The 26,449-nt window shown below is 46.6% G+C and overlaps 2 protein-coding genes across 3 annotated transcripts; both read left to right on the forward strand.

Moving 5' to 3' along the window:
• Positions 1 to 327: 327 nt before the first annotated feature.
• On the forward strand, positions 328 to 2,872 carry LOC121405246. The gene is made up of 3 exons (XM_041595867.1): positions 328 to 404; positions 2,136 to 2,538; positions 2,624 to 2,872. The coding sequence occupies exons 1-3, from the start codon at positions 328 to 330 to the stop codon at positions 2,870 to 2,872; spliced, it is 729 nt and encodes a 242-aa protein (XP_041451801.1).
• A 17,633-nt stretch (positions 2,873 to 20,505) lies between these two features.
• On the forward strand, positions 20,506 to 25,775 carry LOC111077472 (beta-ureidopropionase). 2 transcript variants are annotated; one of them, XM_022371762.2, is made up of 5 exons: positions 20,506 to 20,592; positions 20,658 to 20,767; positions 24,484 to 24,746; positions 24,812 to 25,431; positions 25,487 to 25,775. In XM_022371762.2, exons 2-5 carry the CDS (start codon positions 20,664 to 20,666, stop codon positions 25,673 to 25,675), a joined length of 1,176 nt encoding a protein of 391 aa, XP_022227454.1. In that variant the 5' UTR covers positions 20,506 to 20,592; positions 20,658 to 20,663; the 3' UTR covers positions 25,676 to 25,775. The 2 variants fall into 2 exon arrangements, with proteins under 2 accessions (XP_022227454.1, XP_022227453.1); XM_022371761.2 differs by having other exon boundaries at positions 20,566 to 20,767.
• Positions 25,776 to 26,449: the final 674 nt, after the last annotated feature.

Consider the following 26,449-nt stretch of genomic DNA (forward strand, 5'->3'; position numbering starts at 1 on the left):
GGTCATTAAACGATTTACTTATGGTGGGACCTACTATTCAGAGGGAATTATTTTTATCACTCGTTCGATTTCGGGTGAATCGGTATGCTTTAACGGCAGACGTTTCGAAAAGTGGATGTGGCCGTAAAAGACCGGAATTTCCAACTCATCGTGTGGCGAGAACATCCCACCGATCAATTGCAAATTTTTCGGTTGAACACAGTTACCTATGGTACTTCCGCAGCACCTTTCCTTGCCATTCGTTGTTTGCACGAGCTCGGTGTACGCCACAGAGACACCCACAAGAAGGGTTCTGAGGTGATCTGCAGTGATTTTTATGTAGACGACATGCTGACAGGAGCCGATGACGTAGACACGCTGAAGTCGATTTGCGATCAGGTGTTTGAGATTCTTGGCTCCGGAGGGTTTCAGCTTTCGAAATGGTTTTCGATTCATCCAGAACTAATGGATGGAAACAATGAGGAGAAATCCCTATCATTCAATGATGCCGATTCGACCAAAACATTGGGGATGAGGTGGAGTCCAAGAACAGATACGTTTCGGTATCACTTGGAAGATAGCTTCACAAACTTGAATCCGACTAAGCGCACCATTCTGTCAATTAGTGCTCGACTGTTTGATCCGCTTGGGCTACTTAGTCCAATCAGCATAACAGCGAAAATTTTCCTCCAGAAGCTGTGGCAGCTTCAGCTGGATTGGGAAGAAGCCATCCCAATGTCACTGCATACAAGCTGGGAGAGGCTAAAGCTAAACTTGTGTGGTCTTGACAAAATAGCCGTGCCTCGGTACGTTATGGCTAGTGGTTGCTCGTCGATTCAAGTGCATGGCTTCGCGGACGCGTCTAGTCAAGCGTATGGGTGCTGCATTTATGTGCGAGCGCTCTTCGAAGGTCAAACGTACGTTCGATTGATCGCTGGGAAAGCAAGAGTAGGTCCCCTAAAAACAAAGACCATCCCGAGGCTCGAATTGTGCGCCGCAGCGTTATTGGCGCAATTTTGGGCCTACGTAAAGCAAGTTTTGGAAAAGTGTCGAATCGAGAGCGTATTTTTCTGGACGGATTCAGAAATAACGCTACATTGGATTAAAACCCAACCGTCGTCACTTGCAGTATTTGTCTCAAATAGAGTAGCTATGATTCAGGAGCTATGTCAGGGCATTACGTGGCGTCATGTCCCATCGCTGTCGAATCCAGCGGACTTGGCGTCTCGCGGATGCGAAGTGCCTGAGCTCCTGGAGTCCATATGGCTAGAAGGTCCGAAATTTTTATGTGAGCCTGAGCATTGTTGGCCAGAGAACCCGCATTTTAACATCCCAGATGATGTGAAGAACTCCGAGACGAAACGGTCCGCCCAGGTTTTAATTGGCGTTGCGAACTCGTTATCAAATGAAATATTTTCTCGTTTTTCGTCGTACCCCAAATTAGTTCGAGTTTTTGCGTATGTATACCGATTTGCTAATATCGGCAAGAACAAGGAACGTTACAGGGAGCTAACTGCAAAGGAGTTGCAGCAATCGTCTCTAAAATTGATGGAGCTGGTTCAGCGAAGCGTCTTCTCTGAAGAGTTTAGGAAGCTGAAAAAAGGGCATACGCTGCAACCGAGCCTGCAGATGATGGCCCCTTTTATCCAAAAAAGATCAGAGGAGGGGCGATCGTTTACACTTATCAGGGTCGGAGGAAGGCTGTTGCATGCTCCAGTGCCAATAGAGGCAAAGTTTCCGGTTCTACTTCCCGCCAAGAGTCAATTCGTCGAACTCTATTTAAGGAACCTGCATTTTAAAAATTGTCACGCCAATGCAAAGACATTAGTAAGTTTGCTTAGACAAGAGATTTGGCTAGTAAATGCACGTCGAGAATGCACTCGCATAGTGAGGAGATGCATCCACTGTTTTCGATACAAACCTAAATTGATGGGTCAGATTATGGGGAATCTTCCAGCAGGCAGGTTTAGGGAAGGTCGTCCGTTCCTGATTTGCGGGGTAGACTTTTGTGGTCCCATCAACGTCTCGCTTCGGATTCGAGGTCGTCAGCCGCTCAAAATGTACATCGCGGTATTTGTGTGTTTCGCTTCGAAGGCCGTCCATTTAGAGCTTGTCCCAGACCTGTCGACTAATTGTTTTCTTTTATCTCTAAAAAGCTTCATCGCAAGACGTGGCGTTCCGCTGAGGATGTATTCCGACAACGGGACAAATTTCGTCGGAGCCCGGAACGAGCTGCAGAGGCTTCAGGAAGCGTTCGAGGAGCAGCAGTCCAGCCTGAGGACGTTCGTGGCGGAGCAAGGGATGGAGTGGAAGTTCATCCCCCCGCGAGCACCGCACTTCGGCGGTTTATGGGAGGCGGCCGTCAAGTCGGCAAAGCTCCTGATCGTGCGGCAGGTCGCGGACGCCGCGCTCACCGAGAGCGAGGTGAGGACCGTGTTGGCCGTTGCCGAGGCCATCAGGAACTCCAGGCCGCTCACTCCAGCCAGTACGGATCCAAACGACGGAGAGGTGCTTACGCCAGGCCACTTTTTGATCGGCCAGCCCCTTCGTTCGCTGCGGGTGCGAGCCAGACGGACGGAGCAGCGGTACCACCTTTACCAAGAGGTGGCAACTACTCTCCGAACTCAAACGACGGTTCTGGCAGGCTTGGTCGAAGGACTACGTCCACAACCTGCAGGGACGTAGCAAATGGCAAACCCCAGAGGCCAACATCGAGGTCGGCGCCATGGTGGTGGTCCACAACGACCATACGCCGCCGCAGCAGTGGATCACCGGCAGGGTCACCAGCGTCGTCGTGGGAGCAGACGGCAAGGTCAGGGTGGCAGAGGTGCGAACAGGAGGGGGCGTGATTAGACGCCCAATCCATAAGCTGGCACTTTTGCCGATACGTTGAAGCCCGACGTGCGGTCGTTCAAGGCGGCCGGAATGTCGTTACACCATAGAATAATAGTCAATAAGTAGAAAGCAATGAAGTTATGTATGAAATGTAATGTAGTTCGTAAGGTTACGGCATGAAGTCCCGCCACTGTAAATCCAAGCAACACGCCCGCAGCATAGCCGACAAGCGATGCGTGGGAATAAAGCACTCGTAAATTGAACTTCGTTTCGCACGGTTTATTTTTTTTTTGATCGCCCTTTATCGCCGCCCCCCCCCTCGCAGAACTACCATCTTGCCGCGATGAGGGGGCTTAGAAGCGTAAGGAACCCAAGAGCTTTACCGGCGGTAGCGTAATGCTGCCAGAAGGGCCACCCAAGCCGGGCAGGTCTTGGGCAGCGCCGAAGCTAAAAGTAGTTCACCCTGGCGGTAGGGATAAAACGCATCCGTTATGGGGGAATGTCCAATAGCGAAAAAACAGTTAAGGTGCAGGGAGTCGGAGACCCAGTACCGGCGGTGATTGGGGGTGCGAGCGCAGGCCCCCCGGCGTCGATATCCTGTGACTGCAGGAAACCCGAGATGGCAGTGGAGTGCTTGGCTGCCAAATCGTGTAATGCCACAAGCAACAGAAGGATCCGCAGACAGAAAGGGACGATAGAGGATCTGGAAACGGGAACCACAGACGGAAGCTTCGTCTTCACTGGTCCCTCAGTGTCGGAGGCAGAGTTGGCTACCGCCTTCTCTCGACTCGGATACAACGAGGAGCCGCAGAAGGCGGAGCCACAAGTCACGGCTCCCAATATCCAGGTCGACTCGGGTCCACTACCTGTGACGGATGAGAAGACGAAGGCTGAGACCCTACGCAAACGGCTGTCGGGATACAGGGCATCGGCAAAATACCTCCGTGGTATTAGCCAAAGACCCCCCGATACGCTGACGGCGAGGGAAAGGAGCCTCAAGAAGAAGCACGAGCAAAACGTGCGGAGGTACGAGCGGCTTAACGGAGTCGCTCCTACCAATGGAGACAAAGCCCCCCCAAGCGCACACGCGGCGGTGACTGAGGACCCCAAACCGTCGACTTCAGCGTCAGCATCAGCTGGCACGAAGACGAAGGTGGACCAACCCTCAACGTCATCGTCTGCGAACGCGCGAGGGAGAAAGGGGAAAAAGTTGTCCGGGAAGCAGAGGGGGAAGACCACTCCTCTGACGCAGAACACGGCGAGTGCCAAGGCACCACCAACGCCCTCTGTACAGAAGGCACCGGTGGAACCGACTGGTCGAGAGCCAAGGTTCAAGCGACAGAGAACGGACGACTCCACAAAAGCTTCCGAGTCGAAGAAGGCGAAACCAGAGGACATTCTGGCCAGCCTAGGATCGCCGGCCGAGCTGCAGGTAGCCATCATCGACCAAAGTCACCCAGAGGGGAAGATATCGGACGTCAATTGGCTGAAGGCAGAATCGGAGATCCTGACCGCCATGAAGGATGCCATTGTGCGCGCAGATAACCCGTTTGTCTGCGAGTTCAAGGGTATCAAGTGGTATAAGGGAGCCAAAGCAGTGGCCTGTGGCAATGCAGAAACTCTTGAGTTTCTCAAAACCACGGTCCAAGGTTTTGGTGAACTTTGGCCAGGAGCGGCACTCCGCGTGGTCCCGACGGATCAGATTCCCAGGAGAACGATCATGAAGGTGTGGATTCCTCCCCCGATTAAGGCGGATGAGGACACACTCGTTCTGATCAAGGCACAGAACCGGATCCTGGAGACATCGGACTGGACCATCACAAGAGCGATAGCGCGAGACAAGGGGAACGGCAAGGAACTCTGGATCAGCATTGGTCAAGAAAGCCTGGCCAAACTCCTTGCAACGGACTGCCGCATATCCTTTGGTATGGGCACCCTGGCGGTAGCAGTACCGCGACACCCCAGGTCCGCTGAATAGCATGAAGGTGGGGCAGATTAATCTGCATCACTCAAGTGTACCATCGGCGGACCTGCTGCGGTTTATGGAGGAGAAGGCGGTGGACGTGGCCCTCATCCAAGAGCCCTGCATCGTAAGTGAAAGGGTTCGGGGACTGAACGGTCGCGGATACCGCCTTCTCACGCCACACCCCGCGGGTAAGCCAAGAACCTGTATCGTGGTAAGGAACGAGCTTAATGTTCTGTTTTCTTCCAGGTACAGCACTCCGGACCTACCGGTGGCACTATGTGAGAGGGAGGACGGGAAAAACCCATACCTGGCTCTGCATACCTGCCGTACGAAGAAGAAGACCCACCCTCGGAGGATGTCAGGGCCCTGATCCACTAAGTGCGGAGGGAGGGACTCGACATTGTCTTAGGCTGTCCACAAATCTTGTTGTGTGCAACCGGGGAGACCACCCCACCTTCCGCAACAGGAACCGTGCAGAGGTTATAGATATAACATTGGCCTTGAATAGCGAGTTCCTTACCATCGATGACTGGCACGTGTCCAGTGAGTGTTCCTTTTCGGACCACTACAGGATAGTGTAAAGCGTCAAATGGAACAAGGAGAGGCCCAAGGCCTAGCGCAATCCCAAGCGGACAGACTGGAACCGCTTCTCCGCAACCGTACAGAAGGTACTGCCTAACCCACCGGAAGGGGACATAATTCAAACGGAAGCACTAGAGAAAGCTACGCAGAACGTTACTAATGCTTTACAGAAGGTGTTTCTCAAATCCTGCCCGATCAGCCGACCCCCATAGTCCAATCACAACCCGTGGTGGACACGGGAGTTGAGCGAAGTCAGAAAGGAATCGAGGAAGCTCTTCAATAAAGCAAAAGTGACAAACACACAGGAAAGTTGGGACGAGTATCGCCGCAGCTTCAATACCTACAAAAACACCTGTAGGAGGGCGAAAAGGGAATCATGGGCAGCCTTCTGCGATGCCATAGATGGTACCACTGAGGCCTCAAGGCTTCGACGCGTACTGTCGAAGGCACCCACCACACCAGGCCTGCTCCGCAGCCAAGACGGTACCTTCGCAGAGAGCAGCCAAGAATCCCTGGAGCTCCTCATGAGTACTCACTTCCCGGGTTGCTCAGATGTCACCGGTGACGAATCCAACGCCACCAACGACACTGAGGATCATCCAGGAGAGGAAATCGAGGATCTCATACGAAATATAATGGCACCAGACAAGATTATCTGGGCCATTAAATCATTCAGTCCCTACAAGTCACCGGGACCGGATGATATCCGACCAGCCATGCTGCAAGCAACTTGCCTGCACCTACTACCATGGCTGAAGAAAATATTCGAAGGATGCCTCCTAACTGGGTACGTCCCCCATGGGTGGAGGGAGGTGAGAGTGGTCTTCATCCCCAAGGCCGGGAAGATAAACCACATCTCCCCAAATGACTACAGACCCATCAGTCTGTCGTCATTTTTTCTTAAAACGATGGAGCGACTAATGGATCTATATATAAGAACCAAGCTAGACAAACAAGTGTTCAGTGGAGCTCAGCACGCCTACCTCAAAGGTAGATCAGTTGAGACCGCACTACACGAAGTTGTTGGGCATATCGAAAAGAATCTAAGCTATAAGGAATATGCCTTGGCGGCCTTTCTAGATATAGAAGGGGCCTTCAACAACGTCAGGATCGAGTCAATAACGGCCGCATTGGCCAAGATTGGCACACACCCGACGGTAACCGGATGGCTAGACAGCGTTCTCAGGAGCAGAACGATAAGCGCCAATCTAGGCTCCTCCTCGTCAAGAAAGACGGTCACACGAGGTACTCCGCAAGGGGGAGTTATATCCCCTCTACTGTGGAACCTGGTCCTCAACGACCTCCTTCTTCAGCTGGGGAGGAGCGGATATAAGGTTACGGCCTATGCAGACGATCTAGTAATACTGGTAACGGGTAAATTTCTGCCCACAATCAGTGACCTTCTAGAATCTGCACTGGGCACTACCGCCAGCTGGGCACGCCAGAACGGTTTGGGGATCAATCCTCAAAAAACAGAACTGGTGCTGTTCTCACGAGGATATAAGATACCGAGTTTCAAACTACCAGCAATCGGTGGAACGACACTCGAGCTATCGAGCGAAGCCAAGTATCTTGGTGTCATCCTTGACTCCAAACTCTCCTGGAAGAGAAACACGGAGGAAGGAAGAAAAAGGCAATGGCAGCTTTCTACACCTGTAGGAAGGCTTTTGGACGAACATGGGGCTTACAGCCGCACATCATCCATTGGATGTATACAGCGGTAATAAGACCCATCCTGACATACGGAGGCATAGTATGGTGGGAAGCGGTTAACACCAAATCCCACCTGGAGAACCTCCGTAAAGTCCAACGGACAGCATGCCTTGGGGTCACCGGATCTCTCAAATCCACCCCACAGGCAGCTCTGGACACCATGTTAGGCCTGGAACCGATAGACCTTCATCTTAAGTGCAAGGCTGTGACAGGTGCCGCTAGGCTATTAGCCGCGCAGTTCTTCAAGCCATCGCCTTATGGCCACGCCACTATACTCCGTATGGAAGATAGTGGAACGGCCAGGTGGAGTGACTACTGTGTCTCAGAGTTCTCATGGAAAAGAAACTTTAAAGGACACATACCGGATAGGGAGAAATGGAAGAGTAACACTGTCCTGGGGCAGAACGAGCTCTCCATTTTCACCGACGGGTCAAAGACGGCCGAAGGGACAGGAGCTGGAATCTTCTCCGAAGAACTAGCAACCAACATATCCCTAAGACTACCAGACTGGTGCAGTGTATTCCAGGCGGAGATATATGCAGTATGGCAAGCGGCAAAGTTGGTATACACCTTGGAGATACCTCCGAGGAACATAGCAATCTGCGTTGACAGTCAAGCTGCCATCAAAGCCCTGGTATCCTGCAAGACCACAAGCAGACTTGTACGTGATACGGTGGACGCACTAAACCAGATCAGCGCGCACTCAATCACACTCACGTGGGTTCCGGGTCACACCGACATAGCGGGCAACGAGAGTGCGGACGAGTGTGCCAGAAATGGATCGGCCAAGCCAATGGCGGACGCAGTCAGCGACATAAGGAGACCACTACGAGACATCATCTCGCAGATGATGGGCCGAGCCAGAACGAGATCGGACAGGAGGTGGAACACCACACCCAACTGTGAGATCTCTCGCTCGCTCTGGCCCCACTACGACCTTAAACGCACCAAGACTCTCCTAAGCTTCAGGAAGAGTCGGGTGCGAACAAAAACGGGAGTTATAACAGGGCACTGTGTCATCGGCCGCATGGCCACAAGGTACAGACTGCCCCACCATGACTTCTGCCGCAGCTGCAGGGACGAGGAGGAAATAGAGAGCAACTGGCGCCTTCTACGAAGATCTGGACAGCCTGGCAAACATGCCTCTAGAGAAACTGGTGCTCTTTATAGAGGCCTCGGGATGGTTCGCGAAACCTCCCTAGGCACCGGACAATATCCCGTGCCGAGTGTGGGCATCACAATGGGCAGACTTGCCTCCGAGTGACCTCGACTTCAGTCGAGCAGCCCTATAAACCTAACCTAACCTATCGCCGCCCCCAGCTCTGGTCTGTACTGCTAATTCCCGCGTCTCAAGCCTAAGTAAAGGCATCAAACAAACAAACAAAATAGTTTCGAATTTTCTACACATGTCTCGGTAAAAACTCTCCAGAAAAAGAGTGCTGAGCTTACTACGCAAGCCTCTAGAATTTAAATAGGTAACTAAAAGAGAGGAAATAGAGCGTGAAGATTAGGGTGGAGATGGAGCACTGGTCTGACGACTAGGAAGAATTATGGGGGCCCATTCTTCTTCTTCTGAGCCTTTTACTCTTTCACAACCAAGTGCTCCGTCCAAAATTTGGCAGAGCAAATGGTTTCGAACTGAGTTGGGCAGACACTTATCTTAAAGGAGGCTATCTCCCTGGCATATAAGAAATTAAAATTCTCTACCTTTAAGCCATCGGCTTTTATTTTACTTTGACTGAAAGCAGTTACACGCTAGATGTAAGTTGCAGCTTTGGTGGGACTCCTACCAGTGGTTTTGGCACCACAGGTCTGGGACCTGTGATGGTGATATCCGGTGGTCCGGGACGTTTATTAACTGGTGAGAGCGAAACTGATGGGATAGTTAAGGAGTTGGTTGCGGACTCGACGGACATGGGCGTCACAGAGTGGTCGGAGTAATTATTTCGGATGCCGGCAGCCGTGAAGTACATGTATAATCTACATGTTAGAAGTAGAATATCGAATGTCGCGTCCCCAGAAGCGACTCACTCGTTCCTTCTCGTTTTATTCTTTGTTTGTTTATTTATTCTTATGTTGCATGCCTCACACGAGGTTCTTTTGATATTCTAACATTCAACCAGCTTTTCAGAAAAAATGTTTACTCGAAGGCGATAGTCTGAACAAAAGTTTCACTCATATGTCTTTCGTAAATAAGTAGTTTGTTCTCTAGATCTTGATGCAAATTATCTTCTGTGGTATCGTCATTTTTTTCTCTTCGCCGCTGCCCAAAGCCGCCTGCTTTGTGTAACAGATTGGTTGTTTTGATAATTTTAATTCTTAGTTAGACTCAGACTATTTCCTTTTGTAGATTTTATGACAAAGCGAGGGATGGCCCTTCAACTTTTTTCTCTCGTGGCTCGCAGTTGCGAAGTTGATCGTGGTGGTTTGTATTTTCCCCTGATCTGCACTAACAGAATCAGTACAGCGGAAGTTGTCTCCGCACTGTACCTTACTTCTCACTGTTCGTAGAGGGTATCCTCGACCGTGTTAAGTAATTCACGCACAGCGGGTTTTGTTTGCGCTGCACTTGTTTGTCTGTGGGTATCAACCACACTATATTCTTTCTTCTTCTTTTCGCGCGACTCGTGCTGCGGGCAGTGTCTCCGCGCTGAATGAGTATTGCACTTTGAACTTTTGTCAGGTCGCGAATACGAACCGACTTTGTGCGCCAGTAATATTTTATATCCTTAGAACTTGACTAAGTATTACACGACGGGACATTAGTTTCATCGTATTACTTATGTATGCGTATTATGGTTATTATAAGATATTTAATTGTTTAAGTAATTAACGAGGCAATGCAAGACGAATACGTTCTTGCAGCTCGGCGAATCAAATAAAAACTGAACTAACCTTACCCAGCCCGGCGACCACGAGCCCTCTGCTGCTGGTCGCAACTCTGGCGCAGCGCAGCATAAAAATACTGACACCCGCGCAGATGTTCGAGTGGGATCGCCCACGATCGTCCGATCCCACGCCTCGCAAAATGCAAACTTGTCAGATATTCCTCCGCCCAGTGTACAATTGATTAGCATTCTAATCAGGTGTTCGATTTTAGTGTACGAAAGGCAGGAATCTTTTTCTTGACCGACAGTGCCACGCTTGGGGATTCCTAGAGCGGGTCGAGAAGGACCGACAGGGGGCAGGAGCCCCGCGTAGTGATAGACCAAAGAGTAGGCTAAGTCATCCTTAAGTACATTCCTAAGATAAAAATAAAGAACTCGTGTGTGAGGAAGCCGACCAAGTCTTTCTATTTGTCAACCAGGCAACATTCAAAATTGTTGCAACGAGCCCGCCAGCCGCTGAGTACGCCAACATAAGGCGGACAAAACGGTTCGTTACAATAGCTGCGATTGTAACCTCCAGAAGTAACCTTAACAGGCAAAGAGAAGGAGTTTTTTAAGAGGACTCTTTGAGACCTAGATCGAAGGTAGCTAGAAATCCATCTCAAAAGATTGGGTGGAAATCCAAAAGGTGATGATTTTGTGATATAAGTGAGTGGTTTACATAGTCGAATACTTTACTGAAATCAGTGTAAATAACATCCATCTGCAAGTTACCTTGGAATCCTTTACTGATAAAAGAGGTGAACTCTAATAAATTTGTGGTTGTTGATTGTCGCCTTATAAATCAGTGCTCAGCTGGAGATAAAAGTGTTAACATATTCTCAAACATTTTAGGAAAAGCGGATATCTTAGATATACTTAGATATACTATAATTATTTGCATCAGACTTGCTACCTTTCTTATGGTGAGGAATGATAGAATATTCCTTCAAGTTCGGGGAAAAGAATAAAGAATTAATGGATAGGGAGAATAGTTTAAACAGGGGCCCACACAGAGCGTCGGCACAGTACAGCCGGAACCCCATCAGGACCCGGTGAATACAACGGCTTAAACACTCGATCAGGCAGCAGTGAGCTTTCATTTAACACGGGGCTGAAAATGCCGTTCGACCTTGGTAAACTGTATGGATACGGCTGACCAGAGTAGCTTTCATGAGAATAGGTTGCTTGGAAAAATTTGGCAAAAAGATTGGCAATTGCCTCATCATTTTTTTTTGACATATTGAGAAATGAAAGCGAGGATGGACAAAACGGTTCGTTACAATAGCTGCCATTGTAACCTCCAGAAGTAACCTTAACAGGCAAAGAGAAGGAATTTTTTAAGAGGACTCTTTGAGACCTAGATCAAAGGTAGCTAGAAATCCATCTCAAAAGATTGGGTGGAAATCCAAAAGGTGATGATTTTGTGATAGAAGTGAGTGGTTTACATAGTCGAATGCTTTACTGAAATCAGTGTAAATAACATCCGTCGGCAAGTTACCTTGGAATCCTTTACTGACAAAAGAGGTGAACGTTTTACGCTTACTGTTTACGAATCTGTCAAACACTTTAGGGTCCTGTGAAAAGCGTATCCTGCATAGAGATGGGTAGTATTTATAGCATTAAGCGTTGAAAACGGATAAATTTGACCGAACTATTAAATAGCGAGAGAGATAAGAAGGAGAACAAACTTCTTGAAATTTTGTATACAGCATTGATTTAAATTTTTTTTAGATTGGATAACTCTTTGGTAAACCAAGGAGGCTTCTCAGATCTAATCGGACAAGAAAGTGGAACACAAGAATCAAAAAGTGTGTCAAGTACATTGTAAAAAAGGTTTGTGCCTTTCAGTGCACAAGTACAGTTCGGACCAATCAAAATCCCGAATGTGATTATTAATCCGAGACAAAGCACAGATCAAGTAATCAACCCAAGGAATTTTACACACGGTTGATTTGAGACAGGGATAGGTTTAACAAGCCGTCCACAAAGACATGTCGTGATATGGTAACTAGGGTATTAGACTCGTTTCCGAAGACCCAACAGAATTCCAGGTCTTGTTGAACCTGGACTATGAAATGTTCCAACGTAATTTGAGTCCACTGCAATGAGGACCCTGCGTCCACGTCGAGAGAAACTGTCATTTCTAAAGATTATGTACCGACCCGCCAAAACTTCGGAACTAAGAATTTCCGGCTTTAACCAGATCTCAGTAAAAACTCTCCAGAAAAAGAGTGCTGAGCTTACTACGCAAGCCTCTAGAATTTAAATAAGTAACTAAAAGAGAGGAAACAGAGCGTGAAGATTAGGGTGGAGATGGAGCACTGGGAAGAAGGAAGAATTATGGGGGCCCATTTTTCTTCTTCTGCGCCTTTTACTCTTTCACAACCAAGTGCTCCATCAAAAATTTGGCAGAGCAAATGGTTTCGAACTAAGTTGGGCAGTCGCTTATTTTAAAGGAGGCTATCTCCCTGGCATATAAGAAATTAAAGTTGTCTACCCTTAAGCCATCGGGTTTTATTTTTCTTTGACTGAAAGCAGTTATACGCTAGATGTAAGGTCAGGGGCAAGCCGTGATACAAAAATTTGCAACTTTGGTGGGACTCCCACCAGTGGTTTTGGCACCACAAGTCTGGGATCTGTGATGGTGATATCCGGTGGTTCGGGACGTTTATTAGCTGGTGAGAGCGAAACTGATGGGATAGTTAAGGAGTTGGTTGCGGACTCGACGGACATGGGCGTCACAGACCTTTCTAACCGCATACTCTCCGAATTGACACATTCGACTCCCGAATCTGCATCACCAGCAGCGATCATTGCACTTGGAGTAACAAACGTAATAAATTGTTGCACTGTGGTCGGAGTAATTAATTCGGATGCCGGCGGCCGTGAGGCAGTTTGCACTTTCAAGTCTCGCGGAGTAGACTTCCTACGCCTCGGACACTCAGCCAGCAACTTTGAACTGCTGAACTGAGTGTCCATGGCCAAGAGCCGATCATATTGCTTTTTAAAGCCCACGAGCAGCACTTTGCAGCCACTACGCGTCTTTCTTGAACGAACGCATGTCGTTTTCCACAGCACGCTATTCCTCAAAACTCTAATGGAGGCTATTGTTTTGGGAAATGACATCTTTAACACGGCCCGAGATCCCTGCACATTTTGCATGCACTACGCTTTCGCAAAGCCAACAAGGTATATTGGGCTGGTCATGGGTGATCTGCTTCTTGCAGGTTTTTTAGGTACAGACGACAGAAAAATCGATAATATTCTCGTTAATTTTTTTAGAGAAAAATAAGGTAAAACGAGAAGGAACGTGCGAGTCGCTTCTAAAGACGCGACTCTACTTATACCCGTACTCAGTCACTATATAAATTTTTGAGCATATGATTTTTTAGAATTTTAGAATTAAAAAAAAAAAATTGTACATTTTACATCTGTTACATCTGTTATCTACATCTACATATATTATGTATATTATACATCTAACATGTATATTATACATGGATCATTTAGATTCTACATCTCCTCCGCTAGGGGTTGCTCGCGTACTGAACGCGGCAGAGTGTGCGAGCGAGAAGGAAAATAATTTGCGTTTTCGTTGGCAGGAGGGGGCAGGGGAGCCAACTGAAAATTAATTTCTTCATTCTGGCTATAATTATAATCTGATTCAGATTCGGCAATCTGGTAGATATGGTCATTCTCTACGATACTGCGTTTTTAGTTTTATCGTATCTTTAAAATTGTGCCTGCCACAGATTTTCATCCTTTGGGGTGGCGGAAGGGGGCGGGGCGAAATTTTAAAATACACTTGTAGCAGTGTGATATCACATGAGTGTGGAAACCAAATTTGGTTTCCCTAGCTCTTATAGTCTCTGAGCTCTAGGCGCTCAACAAGACGGACAGACAGACAGACAGACGGACAGACAGACGGACAGACAGACAGACATGGCTATATCGACTCGGCTATTGATGCTGATCAAGAATATATATACTTTATGGGGTCGGAAACGTTTCCTTCTCTGCGTTACACACATCCACTTTTACCACAAATACAATATACCCCTTAACACTTTTTTGAGTACGGGTATAAAAAGTTGGTTTTGGTTCGATGCGGAAAGATGGTTTCAGGTAGTGTTACCTTCAGAAAGTGTCTTTATCTCGCACCTTTCTTTCGGTCCTTCCCTAACGCTATCACTTTCTTTATATGTCACTGGCAATTCGGACCGCCTACCTTTAAAGTTAGCTGGTATCCAGTACTTGGTATTGCACATCAACTTGGATTCTGGCCCTTCAATCCGACACAGTCTTGAGCCGACGCCCGCGCCTTGAATCGAACCTAATCCAACATATGTAACTCAATAGCCAGCAAAACCACACACCTTTCGCTATTGTGCGATACGACATGTATAATACACAAAAACTTCGAATATAGACTAAAAATCATCGTCTCTTTAATAATCTCGAAGGCCGGCAAAAATCCTCCAGCTGAACCCGACCCGAGGGTGCCGGCCGGGCAATGGGCACTGCATTATCTCGGATTGGGTAATGCACTGTCGCTTGCTCTGTCCGAGGTAATGCAGTGTCAGCCAAGGCCAGGTCCAGGTCCTCCTGGGGTCGGTGGCGGGGCGTCCTCCTTGGGGGGCCCCCGGGGGTCACCCCCCTATATGGGGGGGGCCGACCAAAAATGGGGGAGCTGAACCATGGCCATGGCTGGAGGTGCCTGGCGGGTAGGCATAAAACGCTAGGGGGTGGTTCCCCCGATAAACATCAACTACGTATGGACCTTCGGGCCTAGTATGGAGCGGACAGACGGTCAAACACGGGTTGGGATGTCAACCCAAACGTCGGTGGAAAGCGTGACTGCTACCACCGGCGGGCACGGGGAGGAGCAATCCTCTCTGCGTGTCGCCAGCGGTCACACCTCTGATATGGCGGGAGCAGGTCATGTCAGTTGCAATGCCACTGCCACAAAACGGACTCACTCCAAGCTGAGCCGCACAGGTGCCTTAGTCGAGACAGACTCGGACCTGGAGAGCGTGCTCTCGGTCAGCAAGACGGAGGAAGATAGCCTTCTCCGCTCGCCTGAACCAGGTTCCAGCTCCCTGCGTAGGGAAGGGCCGAAGCGTTCTAGGGAGGGGATGAAGGCTAAGGCCCAATATAAGGCGGCGCTCAAAATCCGAAGCCGGCTCCAAGGCAGAGAAGACATCTCCCAAGAGGAGAAGTCCAAGCTAGCCTGGGCCGAGCAGAAGGTATAGGAGGGCCGCTTACACTTTGCGCAGATGCCGCAAATGAAGGCGACGAAGAGGGAATATGCCAACAAGGTGGAGGAGATTCTTGCCACTAAAAGGCAACGCTCGACCGAGAGCGCCAGTAAGGACACTCCGGCGAACAAGCGGCAACGCGGGCCCAAGGGGGTGGGACCTCCACCCAAAACGGCAAAGAAGCCCAAACCCAAGGCGAAGGTCAATGAGGTGACCAAACGACACCTGATCGTGGCACTCATTGACCGGAGCGATGAGAATGGCAAGATGACGGAGGCGCGGTGGAAGATGGTGCACGCGCAGCTCGTAGAGTCGCTATTCGGAAGAATGGAGGAGGACCCAACAGCCCCATGCCCACGTTCGATGGTGCCCGGTCAAAATACTGAAATGTATGGACGACCCCACACTCAAGTGGCTGACGCAAACGGTCTGCCAAATGGAGGCGATGTGGGAGGGGGCCAGACTGGAGGTTGAGGAAAGGGAGCTAATCCCGTCCATACCAAAGGCGAAGGTACTCTTCCCCATCGCAACTAACCTAGATGTAGCAAACGTAGGGGAGGAACACACCTTCGTAGGTCCCACCTCGTCTAACGTACTAGATCTAACACTCGTAACGGGAAAGAGTACTTTGGTATCTGGCTGGAGAGTCCTTGAAAGACCATCCTTCTCAGACCACAAGTACATTCAATTCAGGTGCGAATGTAAACACTCTCCGAAGATAACTGTTTATAGAAACCCCCGGAACACAAACTGGGAAAAGTTTTTAAAAAACAGTTACTTCGAAGCTCGCGACTCGCCCGGGCACATTGAAATCCCCGGAAGACATAGAAACGTCCCTAGAGACCCTGTCCAACGAACTACTGGATGCGTACCACGCATCATGCCTACCCTCAAGAACGAAAAAGAGGACCAAACCACTCTGGTGGAACCGGGACTTATCGCTTCAAAGAAACAACCTCAAAGAATTCTTCAAAATCGCCAAACAGGCGAACGAGGAGATAATCAATACGGAATACAAAACCCTACTCAGGGAGTACAAGAAGGAAATACGCAGGGCACAAAGAAACTCGTGGAGGAACTTCTGCTCCAATATCGAGAAAGTCCCAGAAACGGCTAGACTTCGGAAGCTGCTATCAAAGCAACCTACCATACAGAGTCAGATGAAGCGAGAAGATGGACAGTGGACTAAGGGCAGTGAAGAAGCCCTAACAGCACTAATGGAAGCTCACTTCCCAGGATGCACCGAGGTGGCTGACGCTACAACGCATCAGGACCTAGTAACTGAGGAAGAGCATCCCCCAACAGGTCTCATATCGTCTACCCTCATGTTGGCGGTGCAGAGTGCCAAAATCGTTGGAATAGGTCGCAGACGTATGACGGCTGCCGTTGGCTTCGGTTTCTGGTGTCGGGGTTCGTTGCCTTGTACGCTGTTGGTTGGAACGGTGTGGATAGGTGGTGTGGGGCACTGATCTCGTAATTGTAGGAGTGTGGTACCGCACTGGAACGTTGTTTCAATGGCGCATAGGAAGTAGAAAGCTTCGGGATGCCCCGGTGTCGTTTGTCGCTTCCGTTGTATTCTCCTATGGTTACCATTGCCACTATCCGGTTCTCGTTCATGTGTAGCGGAGTTTTTATTCGCGGGTCGGGGGAGTCGTCGTTCCCGGCTTATCCCGTGTCAGTCGAGGACGCGAGTCGTTGCCCGACGTGTTCTGGCGACATCAATCGATGGTCCGTGTGCCGCGCTTGCCACATTCCCAGCAGAATAGGATCGAGGGATTTTGGCAGTCGTATATCGCATGCTGTGCTTCACCACACCGGCGACAGGCTACGCGTGGGTTGGCGATGGAGGCCGAGATCATGCGATGTGCCACATCGGGAGTTACCGTACCGCCTGGATTTGATGGCTGTCTCCTTGGTGAGTCTGTGGAGTCCCAGTGGGGCTTCCGAAATGGTGTCCGATTGGAGTCTGTTCTGTAGCCGGCCTTGCGTATCTGGGCGTGTGTCGCGGGGGTGCGAGAGTGGTCGGGATGATCCGCTCTTGAATACTCTTGAACTCCGTGTGGCAGCAGTGTTACCTGTGAGAAGTCTTGAAGTTCGTGACAGCGCACGTACATTTGGTATGCTGGTAGGGCGTTGTCGTAGATCCTGTTTAGTTCCTTAATCGCGTCGTAGTCAGCGTGGTGGATGAGTAGCCGCATCTCGATGAGGAAATCTTTGAACAGTTCCCCCACCGCTTGCTTGCGGGTTCGGATCTGGTCTTCCAATTGTTCAAAATAACATAGTGGTAAGAAGAACGTTAAGAATTCCTGGCGGAAATTTTCTCATGAGGAACTTTGTAGGCGGCTGGTGAGGAACCAACGACTGGCACGGTATGTGAGGAGTTCGGCCATGGCCCGTGGCAGCTGGTTGGTGTCCACCCCATACGAGAGCGCACGTTTTTCGAGCAGTTCTATGAACGATAGAGGGTCATCGTGGCCGTCAAACTGGATTCCCCATTTTCGAATTCGTTCCGCAATTGGTGCGGCGCGGTTGTAGTGGTGCCCTTCCATGGGTCTGTCGGTCGCGGTCACGATCCTCGGTACGGGCGCTGGGTGAGTCTCTGTAGCTAGGGGCCTTGGAAACGGGGCTGCAGGGGTGTGGTCTTCAGGGGCTGCGGGGAATCGTAATCCGGTCCTGGGATCCATTTGGCGAGTGTCGGATGGTCCAGGAGTAGATGGCGGTGGTGACTTGGAGCGCGAACGTGAGGCTGGCTTGACATAATGCGTCTCGAACTCTCCTAGGCGAACCCAGGCGTCTTGCGCGAGTGGCCCGGCGACTAGTGCGGAAAATTTCTTTCGGCGCTCATCGAACGTTCCTTCGTTACCGAATCCGAATTCTTCGGCGAGGACTTCTAGCTCGTCCCGACGGAGTTTGTGGATCCAGCCGGTGCTGACCCCTGGATTGGAAAAGTGTCCCGCAGGGTATGCCTCCTCTGGTTGTTCCTCGTCGTGATATTTCATGGTGGTTTTTCTGTTGATTTTGACACTGAGTCACTGTTAAACGGCACTTTTAGGTTCGGCACTGCGTATAATTTCGCGATTTTTTTCGCGTGAGTGAGTTGTTGGTGAGTTTAGCTTGTCTATTTAATTTTTTTCTTTTGATGGCAGTGGGTCTTTACTAAACGAAGTCCCTGATCGGTTTTCCTGAACTTTTAGTACAAAAATCCTTTAAAGTCCCTGCTTGGGCGCCGCTTTTGAGGACCTGTCTCAGTCTGGGATATGCATCAGTCTGTACAGGGTCCTGAATTACAAGATAGTTTATAATTCACGAGGACTTTATTGGGAAAACGGGGACTTTGCCAGCAAGTGCAATAAATTAATTAGCGAAATCACAAAACTTTTTGGTTTCTTGGCTTTTAATGGGTTTCTTTATTCTTTCTTGTTATTATGCTACACTTGGTTATGTTGACCGACTGACCGCGACGTGTATTGTAGTTGTGCTGATGGACTCTCGATCGACTACCTCGTCTCCACGCCAGGCAGTGCCTTTTATGCATCCGCTGGCCATCGATTTTCCCACCAATATCTTACAGATATCTTATTTCTGATTCGGAATGTTGGAAAGTTCTTACATAAATATATATTGCCGAGTGGATTGCCCGGTAACAAAGGGTTACCCAACGCAATCGCAATTCGTTGGTGTTGATATCTTCACCTGGGAGTAGCATTGGTTGCATCGACTGCTTGTGACGAACCATGGGATCTATGGTTCGTTACAACATAAAATCAATTACTTCATCGGTGCTGCGATCAATATTGCAGGGCTTCACAATGAAACTCATATGAAACTGAAAATCAATTTTCTCCATAATCGTGAAAAACGGGCAAGGGAGACATATTAATTATAAATCTGCATACTTTAGTGAATAACTAAACGTTGTTATCTCGACCCCCTCTGTCCCCCACGAAAGTTCTACTCTAAACAACACAACTAATTTTGTTAGATTTGTTAGATTGTTAGATACGCCCCGCTGGAGAAAAAACACTTTTCACTTTCCCTTTGAATTTTACTTTTCAGGCAAAAGTCATACTTTTCGTTTTCAGGCGCTCTGGAATCCGCAAAAGTCTGATTTATTTACTCCTATGCTGTTAAGCGCAACTGTACTGTAACGCGTTAGTGCCAGATAATACAAAAAGTTCTCTGTTATGTTAAACAGAGATTTATCTATAACCAAATTGGGCTGATACAGCTGTGCGAACGAATTAACTATTTGGTGTCGCACAGAGAAATTTTTTCAGATCCAATTTTAAAATAAGCATAAAAAAAAATAGTTTTAAACAGAGCAAAAGCTCAATTTCTCTGGTAATTGTGTCAAATTCATGTCAATGCATAAAAAAGTCATCTATTTTTCTCCTTTTGCAAATAAGATTCGTTTTGTTTTAGAAATAGACGTTAACTTTTAATTTTAAGGAGGAATATGTTGCCGTTTTGAAAACGGAAAAATTTTTCATTTTGCAAACGCGCCTAACTTTCCGTTTTGAGAAGTATATCGAAAATGTTTTCTGAAAGTGAAAACTGTAGCCTTTCTGATAGCACTACCCGACACGATTTTTCCTCAAGGAACAAAACCAACTTTTTCTTAATCATTTGGGGATTTGAAATGGTTTGATGATATTTTTTTTCTATGGCAGGCCTTTTTTTGAAGAATTTTTGAAAACTCGAATTTTGTTGTAAATCTTTTTTTAGAGGTAGCGCTTCTTTTTTTTAACATAACTCTAGTATCTTACGTCTGGTTTTAAAGAACTTTGCTATTTTGAAAAGATAATTAAAACAGTTAAGCCCAAACACTTTGTGATTTCTGGGAAATATAAAGCATTGAAATGCAAAAATTATGATTTTTATGCGGTATTTTTTACGAAATTTTGATTTTAAAAACTCAGAAAAAGTCGAAAAAAAGATATCCTGTGTTCTCTATTTTTTTGCGTATAGGTGCATTAATTAGGCGTCGTTTAAGGTATTGCTCATTAAAATCTAAGAAACCTTTTCGAAGGTTGCGGGCCCAAACATTCCGTTTTTTAAATTTAATCAGAAATAATATATATATATAATATAATATATAATAATATATAATAATATATAATAATATATTATCACTGACCTTGCTATGAACTACTTAGTAAGTGACGTAGTAGTATATTAATATACGAAAATATTAGCATTGTGCCACCGTAACTAATACGTCACTTACTAAGTAGTTCATAGCAAGGTCAGTGATAATTCACGAGCATATGTATACATATGTATGTACATATTTACATTCGTTGCATATATACATTTTTATGTGTGTATATTAGAAACACCGGCAGTGATCGACGTAGCAGCATTTTAAATTGTGCGATCGACTCTCGAGGTTGCTTTTTAAAAAAGCTCTAGGGAAAAATTTAATTGATTGAAACTTTTTATTTCTGTAAACAGGCTAAAATGTCATCATTTGATTTAAAAAATCTTAATGATTGCTTGGAGAAGTATCTGCCAACTGATAAGCTAAAAGAGGTCAAACGAATTTTGTATGGTCTCGAAGAAGAGTGAGTACATCTTATACAAAAACAGTGCGTAAAAGTTATATACTATATAGCTTCTTGCAGAAATATTTAAGCGTGGATGGTGTTATGACATTAGAATTTTTTTAATAGTGCTATGACACTAGACTTAAGCATGGTATCCAGCACCACAGAATCGAAAAATTCCTGTCAAACTTCATATACAAAAATCTGTTCCAGGAATTTTTCGTTTATGTTTTCCTGGCGTGGTTATCCAGCAACATGAGCGGAATCCACAGATTTATATCGATAGTTGCCTTTTGGGACCATGTGTGGACTGCAAAAACAGCTGATGCACAGCTCAGGAATATATGTTCAACAGTTATTCCTAAAGTGAATGGTGCAAGATGGAGGCAAAAACTGTGCGCAAAACCAAAAAGAGAGATGAACAGTATTCACTTTTTTTTGCAACCATATATGCCGACACCAACACAATCACTTCATCGTCAGAGTGCATTTTGTTCCTTTTTTAATTTTAGTTGAATTTCTCAGCTCGCATTGTTTACGAAACACAGCTGATTCATCAACCCTTTTTAAGTATGTTCCACACCTTCACGGAATAACTAGAAAAATCCTGGCAGAGATGGCTACGAACACTAATTTTGCGTTTTGTCTCTCATACAATCTCTCTCTTCGAAGAAAAGTCTAATGTCATAACACCTTAATCCGGGTGCCACAGGTTGACACTCCAACTAAATTGGAACTCGGTCTGTGGCACCCCGTTTATGAATGTACATATGTATATGTATAAATAAACATGTGTACAAAAAATTGTTAATTATAGAACTAGCATAAGCATATGGATGTAGATATACAGATTTATTTATAAGCTAATGCGTATATATGTATGTATATCATATATAAACACTGTGACGATTTTAAATGACTGATCGGTTTTAGATCAAATTTCTATTTACCGCTGTTTTAAGCCCAGTACTCAGACGCGATCAATTTTCCGTCATCCGAAAGTGCTATCTAATTCGCTCGGTGCCCAGTGTGACCATTGTAGGAAAATTGAATGCTCTATGGTTACACAGTGTTCTGTTTATTTAATCCTAGTACCAAAGACTATACAATACCAGGATGCTGCATGAGCGACGAAAAAGCTGTTCTATGGCGAGGCTTACCGGTGCGCTCCATGGACAGAGGGAGTGCGCGGAGTTTCAATTCTCTTTTCGGCTATGCTTCGTCTCTGATCGCGAGCCCGCTGCCCGACAGCTTCGTCTGTTCGTAAGAAACGAGCCGAGCGAGCTCGAGATCGCTCAGCAGACGCGCACAGTGGGCCCAGCTTGCTAAGTTATAAAGTGAAAAAGGGTTCAATACATTTGTGTACATGTCATTTTCATATCATATCTCTGCTCATATCTCCTAAACTAAATTTATCTTGAAAATAAGATTCAGTAAAGCTCTGGAAAATTTCCTATTGGATGTGTACATTTATTTTATTCAAAGCGTTCATAAAATATGTTTTAATTTTGCCACCTCTTTTCGGCTGACTCCCCACTGTAAATACACACAATACAAACAAATAACAACTTTAAAAACAAACTCGACCTATTCAGGGCCGTATCAACCCTCAACCGGCCCTGGCAAACATCATCTGGGGCCCTCCATTTTTTCACGCCAGCTCCCTTCTTTTATACCCGTTCTCAAAAAAGAGTTTGTGGTATTTGTGGTAAAAGTGGATGTGTGCAACGCAGAGAAGGAAACGTTTCCGACCCCATAAAATATATAGATTCTTGATCAGCATCAATAGCCGAGTCGATATAGCCATGTCTGTCTGTCTGTCCGTCTGTCTGTCCGTCTGTCTGTCTGTCTGTCTTGTTGACCTAGAGCTCAGAGACTATAAGAGCTAGGGCAACCAAATTTGGTTTCCACACTCATGTGATATCACACTGCTACAAGTGTATTTCAAAATTTCGCCTCGCCCCCTTCCGCCCACACAAAGCCCGAAAATCTGTGGCAGGCACATTTTTAAAAGATACGATAAAACTAAAAACGCATTATCGTAGGGAATGCCCATATCTACCGGATTGCCGAATCTGAATTAGATCGGATCATAATTATAGCCAGAATGAAGAAATTAATTTTCAGTTGTTTCCCCTGCCCCCACCCACAAACGAAAACGCAACTCATTTTCCTTCTCGCTCGTACACTCTGCCGCGTTCAGTGCGCGAGCAACCCCTAGCGGAAGAGATGTAGAATCGAAATGGAACATGTACAATCTACATGTTAGATGTAGAATATACATTGTATATGTAGATGTAGATAGCAGATGTAGCAAAAAAAAATGTAAATTTTTTTTTTTTCTAAAATTCTAAAAAATTATATGCTCAAAAATGTATATGCTGACAAAGTACGGGTATAAGTAGAGTCGCGTCCCTAGAAGCGACTCGCACGTTCCTTCTCGTTTTTTCTGTTTTCTTTGTAGGAAATGAAAAATTTCTTCCAAAACGTATTTAATTTCGCAATATCACATTTTCTTAATTTTTTACAACGCACAATAGACTGCACTTACCTGATAATAATTTTGCCCTCTACACTGGCGAATAGGCTATTGGCTTAAAATGGGGCATGAACCAGTCCAATGCATATATCTAGCAATAGTTAGACCAATATTACTCTACGGATTCACGGTGTGGTGGCCTGCAATATCAAAAAGGACCATCACCAAACCACTAGGAAAGGTACAGCGAACTGCCGCCCTATGAGTCAGTGTAGCTCTCCGCACCACCTCAAATGGTGCTCTAAAGGCTACACTATGACTTCAGAATCTTGACCGAACAGGTAAAGAGCGGGCAGAAATGGCAGCAATTCGTCTAAGAGACTCGGACCAATGGGTGTCACAGCACATCGGTCACTGCTCCATCTTAAATGGAAACAACATCGTCCCAAAAACAACGAACTAATGCGTTCCGAGGGAGTACACAGATTCTCCTTTCAAAATAATTATCCCTAACAGACAACTGGCTCGAGGGACAACCTGGCCCAGACGGAGCCATAAAAATCTTTACAGACGGCTCTAAGTTGGAAAATAAAGTTGAAGGAGGTATCTACTCCGAGCAACTAAATAAAAGGCACTCCTTCAGACTTCCACACCACTGCAGTGTCTTTCAGGCAGAAGTCAATGCAATCGGGGAAGCTCTGAACTCCATCCAAACAGTTGCCGTCACGGCAACTCATCTAAATATCAAAGTGACAGCCAAGCTGCGATCAAATCACTTAATGCGATTACATCGAACTCGGCTATCGTAGCAAACTGCTGCAAGTCTCTACTCGAGATGGCTTAGCAATATGTTACCACGATGTCGCATAACTCGGCAGACTTTGCCGAACATAAAAAAGAAGCGCACCTCGGAGCTTTGTAAGCTCAGCAGAAAAATATGCAGTCATACGGACATTTGCTAATATGCACTCATGCAAACAGGCTGGGTGCCTCTTCTGCCGAAGTAGAGATGAGGAAGAGGAAGAAACGTTGAAAACCTGTTCTGCTCCTGCTCGGCTCTCAGCAGACGAAGCAAACTAACTTAAATAGATAGAATATCTAAAATATTCCACATAAATCATAAGCTCACATATATGCTGACTGAGTACGGGTATAAAAGTTGAGTCGCAGCCACTGCAGCGACTCACACAGTTCCCTCTCGTTTTTAAATAGCTTTCGCTTCTATCTTATATGCATATCTATTTGTTTCTTACAGCCAATTACTTGATCTGCCCGATAGTGCAACAGACATAGCACAGAAGCATGGATTTGAAATTAAAGGCTATCGGTTTACGGCGCGAAGGGAGCAAATACGCAAGCCACGGGTGGTGCGTGTCGGCGCTATACAGAATTCAATAGTGTTGCCCACCACAGCACCCATTGAAGACCAACGCGTGGCGATCTGGAACAAGGTGAAGATTATGATCAAAGCAGCAGCAGCGGCTGGATGTAATATTGTGTGTACTCAAGAAGCGTGGAGTAAGTATATAATTGCATAAGTAGCTATTCCAAGAACTGATCACCACTATTTTCAATTTGTGCAGCAATGCCCTTTGCATTCTGCACACGGGAAAAATTTCCCTGGTGTGAATTCGCCGAAGAGGCTGAGCATGGCCCCACGACAAAGATGCTCGCTGACCTGGCTAAGTCCTTCAATATGGTAATTATTCACTCAATCCTGGAACGAGACATAGAACATGGTGAGACCATTTGGAATACGGCCGTAGTTATCTCGAACAACGGTCGATACTTAGGCAAGCATCGTAAGAACCACATTCCCAGAGTGGGAGACTTCAATGAGTCGACCTACTACATGGAAGGTAATACTTTTCATCCGGTGTTCGAAACCGAGTTCGGAAAGCTAGCTATCAACATCTGTTATGGTCGCCATCATCCACAGAATTGGATGATGTTCGGTTTAAATGGCGCAGAGATTGTGTTTAATCCCTCTGCCACAATTGGTAGACTTTCGGAGCCACTGTGGAGCATCGAGGCACGGAATGCCGCCATTGCAAATAGTTATTTTACGGTTCCTATCAACCGCATCGGCACGGAAAAGTTTCCCAACGAGTACACGTCGGGAGACGGCAGCACAGCACACAAAGAGTTCGGTCCCTTTTACGGTTCATCGTATGTTGCTGCGCCGGACGGCTCCAGAACACCGGTAGGTCAAAACCAAAAAAAACTAATTACGTTATCAATAAAAAAAAATGTTTCAGAGTTTATCGCGAGACAAAGATGGCTTGCTGGTGACTGAGCTTGATCTGAACCTGTGCCGTCAGATTAAAGACTACTGGGGCTTCCGAATGACTCAACGTCTTTCTCTTTACGCAGAATCATTTCAAAGAGCATCGGAGTCGAACTTTAAGCCTCAAATTATTAAAGAGTCTTTACAAACAAAAGATTAAAGCGACTACATACAGTCCACAATTTAAACGAGAAGGAACGTGCGAGTCGCTTCTGGGGACGCGACTCTACTTATACCCGTACTCAGTCAGCATGTACATTTTTGAGCATATGATTTTTTAGAATTTTAGTATTAAAAAAAAAAAATTTTACATATTTTTTCTACATCTGTTATCTACATCTACATATATTATGTATATTCTACATCTAACATGTAGATTACACATGTACCATTTAGATTCTACATCTCCTCCGCTAGGGGTTGCTCGCGCACTGAACGCAGCAGAGTGTGCGAGCGAGAAGGAAAATGAGTTGCACGGTCGTCGGCAGGAGGGGGAAGGGGAAGCAACTGAAAATTTCTTCATTCTGGCTATAATTATGATACGATCTGATTCAGATTCGGCAATCTGGTCTATATAAGTATTCTCTACGATACTGCGTTTCTAGTTTTATCGTATTGTAACGAAATATCAAATTCAAATTGTAGCGCCCTTAGAGCCCTTGACCCGGGCTATCGATAGTTAGCGGTCATCTCGAACGGGCAGACGTAGGGCAGAAAAGAAGAAGAAAAAGCACATGTATGAAGAAAAGATCAAGCGTGAAGGTTATGCGCTAAGAATAAACTGAAGAAATAAGGAGAAGGTGTGTTATAATTTCACGGAATAGGACGGCTACCGAGTTTAGGCTGCTGCCTTTGTTAAAGTTCAGCCCCCCCAACCTGAAAGGAAAATCCGCTCGGCCCGCCGCGTAGCACAATTTTGTTACATTGGTGTCAG

This window comes from Drosophila obscura, unplaced genomic scaffold (assembly GCF_018151105.1).
Source record: "Drosophila obscura isolate BZ-5 IFL unplaced genomic scaffold, ASM1815110v1 contig_87, whole genome shotgun sequence".
Lineage (NCBI taxonomy): Eukaryota > Metazoa > Arthropoda > Insecta > Diptera > Drosophilidae > Drosophila > Drosophila obscura.

Bases quoted from the DNA above. Each gene is read 5' to 3' on its own strand.
- LOC121405246 (XM_041595867.1), top strand. From the start codon at position 328: ATGCTGACAGGAGCCGATGACGTAGACACGCTGAAGTCGATTTGCGAT. The intron at 405-2,135 runs GTTTCAGCTTTC...ATCTCTAAAAAG, and splicing joins GAGATTCTTGGCTCCGGAGG to CTTCATCGCAAGACGTGGCG. The intron at 2,539-2,623 runs GTGCGAGCCAGA...CGGTTCTGGCAG, and splicing joins AGCCCCTTCGTTCGCTGCGG to GCTTGGTCGAAGGACTACGT.
- LOC111077472 (XM_022371762.2), top strand. From the start codon at position 20,664: ATGTCATCATTTGATTTAAAAAATCTTAATGATTGCTTGGAGAAGTAT. The intron at 24,747-24,811 runs GTAAGTATATAA...CAATTTGTGCAG, and splicing joins GTGTACTCAAGAAGCGTGGA to CAATGCCCTTTGCATTCTGC. The intron at 25,432-25,486 runs GTAGGTCAAAAC...AAAATGTTTCAG, and splicing joins CGGACGGCTCCAGAACACCG to AGTTTATCGCGAGACAAAGA.